The sequence below is a fragment of the Sturnus vulgaris genome, chromosome 1, assembly GCF_052056855.1.
Source record: "Sturnus vulgaris isolate bStuVul1 chromosome 1, bStuVul1.hap1, whole genome shotgun sequence".
Taxonomy (NCBI): Eukaryota; Metazoa; Chordata; class Aves; order Passeriformes; family Sturnidae; genus Sturnus; species Sturnus vulgaris.
Genome location: NC_142243.1, coordinates 122,964,143 through 122,976,304, shown reverse-complemented (window position 1 = coordinate 122,976,304; position 12,162 = coordinate 122,964,143). Strand labels below are relative to the sequence as shown.

Sequence of the window (12,162 nt, the reverse complement as noted above, 5' to 3'; positions counted from 1 at the left end):
TCTCCATCCAGCTTTAAACAATTCAATTTTTGATGGAATAAAGAAAGTCTCAGCAACACAGTGTGTAACATACAGAGTTTAATTAGGCACTTAACATTTTTATTTACCTTATCTATATAAGCTGCTTTAGATGTTGAATTTGGAGGCAAGTTTGACTTGTCCAGGTAGAATGCCCTGAAAGAACAAACAGATAGAGTAAGGCAAAAACTAATTGTTTCAAGTCCTGAACAAAACATCTACAAGGGACTATTCTTAGACACTATCCTAAGGTTGGAGGATTTTTTTACCTTATGGTAAGAGAGGATGAAGGAGTAATACAATAATAAACAGGCACTATCACTCCTTCTTTTAAAGTAATAAGGAACATTAGAACTTTTTTTTGTTCTGGAGACAAAAAACTGTCCCTCTGCCCTTTGACAGTACAGTGCAAACCTTTAACATCTAGTTATCAGAATAAAACAGGATCTGAAAGTGATTTTCAGCAAAGCTACCCATGAAAAGGTTTGTGGCAACTGTATAGATTTTAAGAGTGACTTTGGGAAAACTGGCATACAAGCAGTGCCTGAGCTTCACATTCTACAAGCTTTTTTTATATTTGATGTATAAAAGCAAAATCCCCATGAAACACAGTACTGACAGAGGAAACATATACATGTTCATAATATAAAATCAAACAAAACCCATAAATCCTACAGGGGACAAAAATGCATTATGCACGTCTTCTTCAATTCAGGAACCCTAGAGGAATATTTGTTTTAACTTTCCAACTTATAAGCAACTTAATTGCTCACCATGGAGGAGCTATCATTAAACATCTCATAGGTAAATATTGTACATATCTTTGTGATAAGATCACAGGTTTTATTGGCTCTGCAGCAACACAAGTCTGTCCCTGCCACAGCAGTAAAGTTGGACCAGATAGTCTTTAAAGTTTGTCTAACCCAAACCATTCCACGTTTTTCTCATCACAAAACTCCTTCTGCTGGTTGTAAAGCTCATAAAATCTCCTGTAGCAGCTGAAAATAGAAATATTTGGTAGGCCTCTCTACCTACCAGTGAGAACCAGGCAACAGCTACTAATGCAGAAACTCTGGGCAACATTTAAATGAAACAGAACAAGAGAAATTCAACTGAACTGAGGAACACATAGGGGAAAAAAAAGAGAGATTCTCCAATGACAACCTCAAGGTATCACTGAGGTCTAGCTCCAGTGTGTGTGCTCAAGGCACAGACCTGATTAAAGGTGACAGATAAGCCACAATCCAAGCTGGAACTAAGGAGTTTGGCAGCTCAAATTCAGTTGCTCTATAATATGAAAAAGTCTCCGTGCATCCTAACTCTCAAACAAGAGGATCAGCTGGATCCTCCAGTCATTAAAGCATTGATTCATGTAGCAAGGTTAAAATTTGCTCCTCCAATTTAATTATTGGATCTAGGAGAGAAGCTACATTGCTGCACACTTGCTGGGCAGGGGTGCAGACTACAGATCTGAATACCTGTTACACTTAATCAAGTAAATTATTCCAGATTATTGAAAAAATCCATCCACCTTTTATTTGTTTGTAGTTTTGAAAAACATCTTCTCTCAAATTTGAGGTTTGAATTAATTCCCTCAGAAAGCACAGCAAAGCTAATCTAGTTCTGTTATTCCATTAAGCCTGCTGTGTGATCCACAATGCACTCTGTATCAAAGGAAGCTGGGCACTGTTGAAAGGAAAAGAGGTTTGTGGAGAAAATTACTCATAAATCACTTTGAATGGCCACAGCACATAAAAGCTACCTCAGCAGCAATAGACCAACCTTTTCTCTTTGTTAGCAAAGCTACAAAACAAAGCCTCACCCTGCTCTCCACTGAACATTATCAGACTGAAAACCTATCTTTTTCCTGCCATACAATAGGAAAACTTGCTTCATTCAGAGACTGTTCAGCAATCCCATCTCTTTGGACTGAATGTTATTCCAGCAAATTCATCTGCATTAAATGAAAGCAGAAACTAAATATGGAACAGTACACTAATTAACGGAGTACATGGAAAATAATTAACCCAGGGTATAAAATGAAGCAACATGGACACTAGAATGGGATATATGGTTATAATCAATTCAGGCAATTATTCATTAACGTAAAAAAACCCAAACAAAAAATCAACTATACACAACATTCATTTTAAATATCAAAATATCCTGTTACAAGTGAAACTATTCCTTCCCCATCAGATAACACTCTCAGATGTTTCTCAAATGCTTGAGTTTTATTGCTTTTCATAAAACCTCTCTTCAGTATTTTACAGAACATGACAACCTGTGGACAGCATATAAATTACCAAAGCACTTCACTTAATTACTAAATGCTTGTTAAGGTCCTTAATCATATTTTATGGGAAAAGTTAATGGCAATCTTGGCATGGTGCCCAATTTGGACAATATTTTCTAATCCATTTGAAATGAACCGGAATGAAATCATAGTACTTTGTCTCTAAATGTGATGTTAGTTTAGCTTTTAAAGCCTTGCAATTTCTCTAAGATCCAGCAGAAAAGCCTTCCTTTAGAAAAAAAAAAAGTAGATAGACCAATACACAATAAATCTGCTGAGGACTATTGCTGTGTTCGACTTTTCTAAGATATCCCCCCTTATGCAGCAATGTCAAATAATAGAGACAAGTATCTCAGAGAAAACTAACACCAGGATAAGGTAACAAACATTTTAGGGTTCAAAAAGAAAAATCTCTAACAAGATAAATGCTTTCCCAAGATGCCTTCCCAGAACCTGAGTACAAAAGAAACACAGAAGTACTGATGTTTTCTTAGTGGAGGATACCCTCCAAAACTGATAGAGACATGTATGAAGTCCTGAAAATTGAAATTTTGCAAATAGAACCCTAAGAAGGTTTCAGACCTGCAGAGATACACATTCCTGAGTAACTTTGAACAGAAAGATAATTCAAGCAAATGCATGTCATTAGTCTTATTCTCAATTTCTTGTGCCAGTAAACTGGTAGGATTATCCTAGGTATTGCCAATCTTTTCCTCAAAATACAAGGATAGTAAAGAAATAATTGGAGAGGTAACTGGGTTAAGGCATTAAATACCACTAAGCTGTTGATTTTGCTCTGGAAACATTTTGCTTTGATGTTATTGCACAGAAGAATTTGGCCTTTTATTTCCACATCACTGTGACAAACATATAAATTAATTCATGCTGTCCTCAAGAAAAGCATGGAAATGGATCTTAATTCTACTAAATTTTTAATCCCTCAGTCAAAAGATATTCAAGATCATGTAGAAAAGCACAGTCAGCAACCTGAGAAAGGACATATCAGAACAGAGGTGTGAAGTAGTGAAGTGTGTGAGTCCCTAATTATTTTCTTCAGCTCAAACTAAAAAGCACATATTTATGACACAGATAAAACAGTATTTCTGTATTTTTGCATCTGTGTGCATACATACTTTTGTATTTCTTTAATTACAATTTATGTTCTGCCATATAGTTTTTAACTATACAGATGAGAGTGTGTGCAACATGCTTATTGCATATATATGTGTATATATATTTATAAATATACATTTGTAGATATATTTATATACATATAGTATATATGTAAAAATTCATTTTTTTCTGTAGTAAATGTATCCATTCTGTTACAGCAAATTATTTCATGTATTTTTCCACTAAATGGCAAATCTCAATAAATGATAAATTACCAAGTATAATTACCTTCTCAACCTATGCTAAGACTCAGCAATTTTAAATCACGTCTCCTAGCATCTGTCAATACAATCCTATGTACAGTGTCACCAGCATCCTCAGTAGTTACAGAAAGGTTTAATCTTAACAACTGAAAAGCTTCATGACAGTACCATGACTTTAAATTGTCAAAGAGCATATACAGTAATATTTTGACTCTCACAACTATTGTGAAAACTGAAGAGCAGAATAGAAATTTTAGTACCATGTGGCTCTAATTATGTGTAACTTTTATTTCATGAGTCAGGAACCCAGTAAGCCCTACCCTTTGGTAAGGTCCTAACACCCTGGTACTCAGCACTGGGGAGGCCACACCTCGAATCCTGTGCTCAGTTTTGGGGCCCTCACTGTGAGGAAGACCTTGAGATGCTGACCCATGTCCAAAGAAGGGCAATGAAAATGGAGAAAGGCCTGGAGCACAAGTCTTACAAGGAGCAGCTGAGGGAGCCGGGGTCGTTTAGCCTGAAGGAGGCTCAGGGGGGACCTTATTGTTCTTGTAATGAGGTGGGGATTGGCTTCTTTCTCCCACATGACAAGTGATAGAGCAAGAGGCAATGTCCTCAATTTGTGCCAGGGGAGGATTAGATTGGTTATTAGGAAAAAATTCTTCACTGAAAGGGCTGTCAAGCCCTGGAACAGGATGCCCAGGGAGGTGGTTGAGTCTTTATCCCCAGAGGTATTCAAAAGATGTGTAGATCTGGCACTCAAGGACATGGTTTAGTGGTGGACTTGGCAGCACTGGTTTAACAGTTGGACTCAATCTTAAAGGTCTTTTCCAAACCTGCATAATTCCATGATTCCTGGCTCACCCCCATCACAAAGTGGCAAATCAGCTTTTGTCATGGTGTAGGAATGGTATTCTCCAATTTAGTCTTCCCTGTGAAACTTCTCCAAGCTATGCACAATTACTCACTCCCCCTTCCCCTGCAGTGGGCTGGAGAGGAGAACTGGAGACACAAAAGGTAAAGATCACAGGTTGAGATAATGTGAGGTTTAGGAAAACCTCCAGGTGCCTCTTGGGCACCCATACTGCTGGGTTATATTCTTCTTTAAAAAGCCAAGCAAGTTAATAGTTGCTATAATGTTATTTATTGCAGAAGCACATCAGTCTCAAAGGCAAAAACAAAGCAAAGCAATGGCATAAAGCAATGGCAAAACTGCAGTGGCAAAATGCAATGGCAAAATGCACATGGCATAAAGCCATGGCATAGAGCCCCAGCTCTCCCTGATGCATGTTATTTTATAGAAAGTTTCCAACCAGCTAAGACACAAACTCGGACCACTGCTCCTTAACCTATTAGAATTCTGGTCTCTTAGCACGCCAGGCTACGTGTAAACTACATTCATGGCCTATCTTGTTCTAACTGAAAAATGTAAGCAATATTCTTAACTCTAACTCTATTATGCCTGAAGCTAGGTTCTTGGAGCCTCTAAGGAAACACCAGTATGTTTTTCAACCTTCACTAGAACATGTACTTCTTCTCAGGCATCTAAGACCTTTTACTCACTAAAAACACTTAAAACTTATTCCATTTACTTACTTACTTATTCACTCATTCCATTCAAAGACATTAATTAAATCCCTGCACTCTGATTTCTCTCTGAAGAAACTGGAGAGACTCCTGACTTACTGACTCCAACAGATAAGAACAATTTACTAGAAACAGCAGTGGGGCAAGGAAACAACCAGTAAGAGCAACAATATTAATGGCAAAAGTGTCCAAAAGAGAGAGTGATTCCCACACAAAAATGCTCTCTGTGGATCCCACAGTCCGACCACAGCCATGCCACCCTGACTGCTCCCTCTGGCTCAGGACCAGCACCACATTTACTGCACCAGGAGAAGCCTCTTCTCCTTGGAAGAGACTCCCTGCTGCTGGCAATGAGGTGAGGTGGTATAGAACAATCTCCATGTCCTAGCCACGTCCCTCCTGGCTACGGCAAAAATAAACCCTGTCCAGGCTGGAAACAGCACAACTATTATTTCCCTCTACTGTGAGGAATAGTGCAGGCTTTGGTAAAGGGGATGTGACTGTATGGTGAGACAAGAAAAATACAGAGAAAAGAGAAAAAATAATTAGGTTTAGTAATGGATTTAAATACTTACAAGCGGGGAGAGATATTAAGAAAATTTCAAAAAATGAAACTTAAGGATTTCCTTGGCAACCATCTGCTTTAGTGGACTAGACTGGGAGTATAGCAGGGACACAGACTTTCAACTCTTGAAAACCAAATTCCTAAGAAACTAGACTCTTAAACTAAGGGGAGGAATTTTCATAAAGCTCCTCATTTTCTTGCAAGACTGCAGCATCTGGCTAAACCATTTGTCTCCCACCAATTTAAACTATCTGAAGTAAGGTATGTTGAGCAATTGGCACCAGAATGGGCACAAGCATCTGAGGTAGAAACAGAGGAGGATGCTTGCAAAGCAACAGCCCTGCTATTGAACCAGGCCTTTCACAGCCCTACTCTTAAACCTTTGTAAACACAAAAGCAGGTGATTACATAAATGTGAGCATAGAAATGTCAAGACACAGTCATGGATGACAAAAAAAAATCCAGTCTGTTCTACGTAACACTGCCCACTTTTCACCTGTTTTTCAGAATTTAGTTTCCAGCATCTCTACCTACATCCAAGAGCACTTGAAACCAGCCTATTTGTGATGTGAAAGGGAAGTTCTTTGACCACAGACCAGTCACAGCTGCCCTCCTGCTTCTCTCATCACTGTCAAAACAGCCAAAGCCACACTGAACCAAATAATGCTAAATAATTGCTTCTACATTTCTCTTTCAGACAACAGATGTCTCCTTTTTAGCTCCTGATATTCCAGACATGGAATACACTCTTAAAAGAGACAACATGCCAAATATTCATCATGTAGTTAAGGTTTTGACTCTTGCAGGCTTGGGCTGGATTCCTATCAAAGATCAGGAGTGAAAGAAAAGGGTCCACCTCTGATCACTGCAGACACACATTCTCTGTGCTTGCAGCAGATAAAGAAAGCAGGATGAACTTGATGTCCACCTCAGTGAGCAAAGAGCCAGTACATATAACTTACCAAGACTCATATTTTTCAATTACAGAACACTACTGATAATAAATACTGATGCTATTCTGTCAAAAGTCTAAAGAAACAATTTACATTCACAGAATGAGCACAGCATGGAAAGAGTAAAAAAAAAATCTCAAAGCTAAATTCAAGCTGCCTGGTAATATCTCTTAAACCAGCTGGACAAATTTAATCTACTTTTCCCAGGATCTCTCTATTCTCTCTCTGGTCTTGCTTCACTTAGATGCAATAAATCTTAATTTCTGTTCTATCTAATGTACTTCTCACTAAATTCATCAGGAGACAAACTTAGCTATTATTTCTTTGTTATATCCTTCAGAGTGAATGCTTAATTTTCAATTTCTCTTTCATAAAGACTCTGCATATAGAGAGAGTTATGTCACAAATTTTTAGATATTTGGAACCACATCTTAAAAATCTAAGAGTCATTTCGATTTCCAAAGTTTATAGTCATATAAAAGACATGATAAATTTTTCTATATAGTATTGCAGTCCAGCTTTACTGCTGCTGTTTTGAACACAAAGCTGTGTATCAAATAGGTAGTACTGAACACAGAAAAGCAGTTTTTCTATGTGATTTAGAAATATCTCTCAAACCCATAACTCTCCTCACATCACTCTTCTAAATTTGATGGCAATGACAGAAACTGTTAGCTGCTCATTAACATGTCGCTCACTGAACTGAACAGACATGAAGGAAAGACCCATCACAGGACAAGAGCAGCACAGGGACAAGCAACATAAGCTTCTTGACCACTTGAGCATTTGCTTTGGAAAAGCTTTCCACTGGAAACAGTTGGGCAAAGAGTCTGTCAGCCTTAAGGTGGATTGTAATGTATTTACTACAGGTATTGATATACAATCCAGCCTTTTTGATAATGCAGGTATTGCCTTGAGGCTTCATCATTTTGTTTCAGAGACAAACAAGTTCTTTCTTTCATAGAAATTAACTACCTTTAAGTGGATAGATCCTTTATGTCATTGTAACTCATTTATAGCAAAGCAACTATTAGAGAATTTCAGTTCAGCCTGAAGCCATGAGTGCCATCACATCTATTTTCTGCCTTGACTAAATTATACAGGATACAGAAAATATCGTCCTGCCAAGATGCCTGCAGCTTGAGAGCCTGTTGTGCGTGTATACGTGTGTGTATAAATAAAAAAGATGTTACATTCCTCAGAGAGATTTTGTTCCATGTTTGCAGACATTCTAGGGGCAGACAGCTTCCTTTTCTTATCTTTCTTAAAATTAAAAGAAACAAGAAAATCCAACAACATTAAAATCTCATGAATTGTAACATCCCTGAATAAAGAATTCAATTAAACTGGCCATTGCTCTGTGGAGGATTACTTATGACATAAAATAAATACAGGAGGCTTCAGACAGAAAAATTGTTTGAAGTTACATAGTAAATGAAACTCTTTAAAATGACAGATATTACATTCAGTGTAATCAGATGTTCAATGTAATAAGGGTAGTTAGCTAAATCATTTGTCATTAGATTCACTGATTATAATTGCTTCCTTAGCATAACAGACTTGCATTTGCCTCCTGAAATGATATACAAGAAAGCAGCAACGTAGGGAGAAAAACCCAACCAAAAAACCAAGAAAACTCCCCAAAAAAATCCACTTTTTTTCCCCCCTTACTGCTTGCTTTAATTTTTCTACTATTATGGCTGTACAACAGACTGCAGAAGTAGCTGCCAATAACCCTGGACACAGCTGACTTCAAAGAATAGCTCCAAATCACACAGAATGGTAGGCAGGAAGGAAGGAACATTTTTTCCAGACTTTTTTTCTCTATTGATGCACAGGCGAGTTAATTACTACACTGTGGTAATTAACACCCACACCAGTAGTGGGGATGTACAGCAACCCTCAGCTGTCTTTCTCACAGCAAGAGCCTCTCTTTGGAGTAAAGAACTGGGTCATCATATAATCAGGGGTGTCACAAGAAAGTGCCATGCTGAGGATAACAGAAAATTAATGGAAAAGCAGAACTCTCCTGACCTCACCTTCATCTGTTATTTTTCTCATTTTCTCTGTAAGTTCCCAATCCTAAACACCATACCACCAAAAAACAAATTTTGCAGGTGTTTAGATGTCTAAATGTGAGCGTACAGTTCTGAAGAAGCATTAAAAATAGTCCTCTATCTAAAAGCCATTAATTTTTAGCTAATAAGGAATTAAAGAAATCATCTGTATAGACAGTTTTGGAATCCAAGCACATACATTGATGTGCAGTTTTCAGCACCTACAGACCACCATAGTTTGCTCTTGCAGTCAACAATGAAAGCGAAGCACACTGCAGAGACACAGAAGCTGGAAGTAGGCTTGGTACAGCCACAGCCCTGCACCCTGCTGAATGACCTGTGCCCTCAACATCCTCGCTGCCTTTGTGATACATCCCTTATGTGCACAGACATATCCAGGAAAAAACCTCTTAAAGCATAAATGTGCTTGGACTTTTCTGATTAAGCAGCTAACCAGAAGCACCTGTAGAAACTGCATTTTAATAGAATGTTATAGGAGGGACAGCTTTTACCCAGAATGAGAATGCAAACTACAAAAAAATACCCCAAAAACATCACCACTAGAAAAAAAAAAAAATTGATCTAAAAATGTCAAATATAGAGATAGGAAGACTGAAAGCGCAAGCTTCCTACTGCACACTCAAATTCACATCCTGGGCCAGCAAGGCCAAACCTACAACCACTTGGACAAACATTACAGAAATTTTCATTCTGACACTGAAAGTCCATTTTCAAAAACGGCTTACTTTTTGCAGGGGGCTAACCCCAAACCCTATATCTCTTAGGATAAAAACTGTTCTCATATCCATCTAAATGTTTTACTTTGAATTCATTGTTAAGTCCAAAGACTGGCTGAACTATGGCGTGCAGCTACCCTGTCAGGGTCTGTCCCAGCTTCCAACAGGCTTGCATCACAACCAATCTGACCATCACAGCAAGGACCATAAGATTTATTTCTATGCAATGCAGCAAAAGCTAGCATACTGAACCTTACTGCAGGAAATAGACCTTTACCGGTTTTAAGGACCATATTCAAAGGACAGAATATATTTTAAACAAATAATCTTTAAATTGTAATTTTGAAGCATTACTCTCATGTTTTTACAATTACATAACTCAAGACTTGCAAGACAATACTTAAATCAACCAAGCAGTCTGAGTAAATACAGTGCATTTGTGAGATTTTGTTATTCCTATCAGCATTTTGAGTAGTTATGGATCTGAACACCAGTGCAGTGTCCTGCACTGTTGAAGCAAAATAATGTCTGGTATCTGTCACAGCAAAAGGATTGATTCAGGATGAAAAAAGCCTGTTTGAAAGTGAAGGAGAACCAAAGGAGGAAGACAGGGACAAATGGGAGGAGGAAGGAGAATACAGACAGGTCTTACTTAACATTGACCTCCACAGTGGTCAGATACATAGGCTCTTTTTACACTGCTTCTAAATTAGAAGATAACTGCTGAGCTATCAAAAACATAGTAAAAACGATCTTGAAAATCTCTGCTGGCCTAATCATTTTCATTCGGATGTACTGAATGTTTCTCATTAGCAAACAATTTGATCAGGTTCAATTTACATTGCTGGCAACTACTAGCACCAGCTCAGTTCTCAAACAGAATTTGAACATAACTTTATTTTCCTTATCAGTGTCACAGAAACTGAATTGGTGAACTATAAAAATAAGTGCAATTAAAAAAAAAAATCCAGCATTATTAAGGATAATTGTGGGTTAGATGCTGAAAATTTCTCAGCAGATTGAAATTTCATAAACTAGGTATTGGTTGTTTTGTTGTTTATCTTTAAATAACATCTTTATTTCAATAAAGCACTTCCTACATACTGCTGGTGTAGAGGATGTTGCCTCAGGAATTGTAGAAGAACTCAACTTGAGCTTATCTTAAAATAAAAGTTCCCTTATATTACTCGTAAGATTCAAATAGCTATGGTTAAATCCATTACAGAAGATGGAGGGACATTTCCTCCATTCCACATAAGCATGAAATTCTATAACCAATTTTCAATTGTCTTTCATATATTCTCATGAAAACAATAATCTTATCAATGACTATTTCATAGCAGAGGTAGTATCTGCAAAAGCCCCAGAGCAAAAACCATGAAAGACCAAAGCTCTCATGATGCTCAAATCAGTGTCAAGGAGGACAATTTTGCACCTGGATTTATTGCATCAGTTCTGATACTGTGGAAAAGCTGGCCCTAGTTCTAGAATTATAAAGGACCTCTGCAATAAAAGCAAAAGTTCAGCTTCTTGATTTAATGGCTATCCCTTCTGAAATCCACTAAAAATTTCCTAATATATCTTTTGATTTATTCAAATAAATAATCTGTATATTAATCCTTTTAAAGCACACATCAGTATGAGATCCATCACCTAAAAATATTATATGTACTAAAACTTAAACAAGACTTTACTACAAAGAATTAGTAGGTAGCTGAGCAAAGACACTACTCATTTTTTAATTTACTCTCTTCCTTGGTACCAAGATAGACCAACATCTCTGTTTGCAACTGGGACCGTATACAGCCAAGGAGTCTCTTTTATTTCACATTATTATTGGAGCATTATTAACTCAATGCATCAGGAATAAGAGAAGCTGAAATTGTTTCCTGAGTTCTCATCAATGGATGTCTTGGCTGCAGTGTCACTGCCAAACATTGCTTTCTTTCCCACTAGTCCCCATGCTCTTCTCCCACTACTTTTTCCATAGCTGTTGCTCCCACTTGCTTTTGGCTGCTGTAGTGACAGAGAGATTATGAAATTATCATCAGATGGACATCTAGCAAGCAAGCAGCACATTCCTTTTATATGGAGAAAGCATGGCTTATGGGTTGTATCTCAAATTACTTATTTTATTACTGATTAAGAGGTGCTGCACAGAGGGTTTCTTCCACGTGAAGTATTATTGCACTTGAGTATGTTTCCAGTGAATATTAAATTTCTTTGTTTTTTGTTCTTCTTCAGAGCAATTACCCAAATGTTCGTATCTTTTGCTGCTGTAGTTACTTCATTAGATTCTCCTGGCCAAACACCTACACAGGCTAGCAAACAGCAGAACAAGAATGAAGCATCTGCTTTTCTGTTTTTCCTCTTCACATTTTGTCAGTTACTTCCTGAAGCTGTTTGTGCTGCACTCAAGAAATGGGTAGAGTTCACCAGAAAGCAAACAAATCAATTACTGAATGTTCTAGTCAGACATTAGAGAGCTGAAAAAAACATCAATTCTTTTCCTGCTCTTCTGACTGGGCAGAGATAGCCACAGTAAATTTTGTTAATGATAAGTTTGTCATGGT

The 12,162-nt window shown here is 37.6% G+C and overlaps 1 protein-coding gene across 1 annotated transcript in view; it reads right to left on the bottom strand.

Annotated features, from left to right (window-relative positions):
* The window catches only part of PREX2 (phosphatidylinositol-3,4,5-trisphosphate dependent Rac exchange factor 2), a 169,533-nt gene that overhangs the window by 30,333 nt on the left and 127,038 nt on the right, over positions 1 to 12,162 (bottom strand). The window contains exon 36 of the mRNA XM_014873008.2: positions 108 to 174. Coding sequence (XP_014728494.1) covers positions 108 to 174 — 67 coding nt within the window. The remainder of the gene's footprint in view (positions 1 to 107; positions 175 to 12,162) is intronic.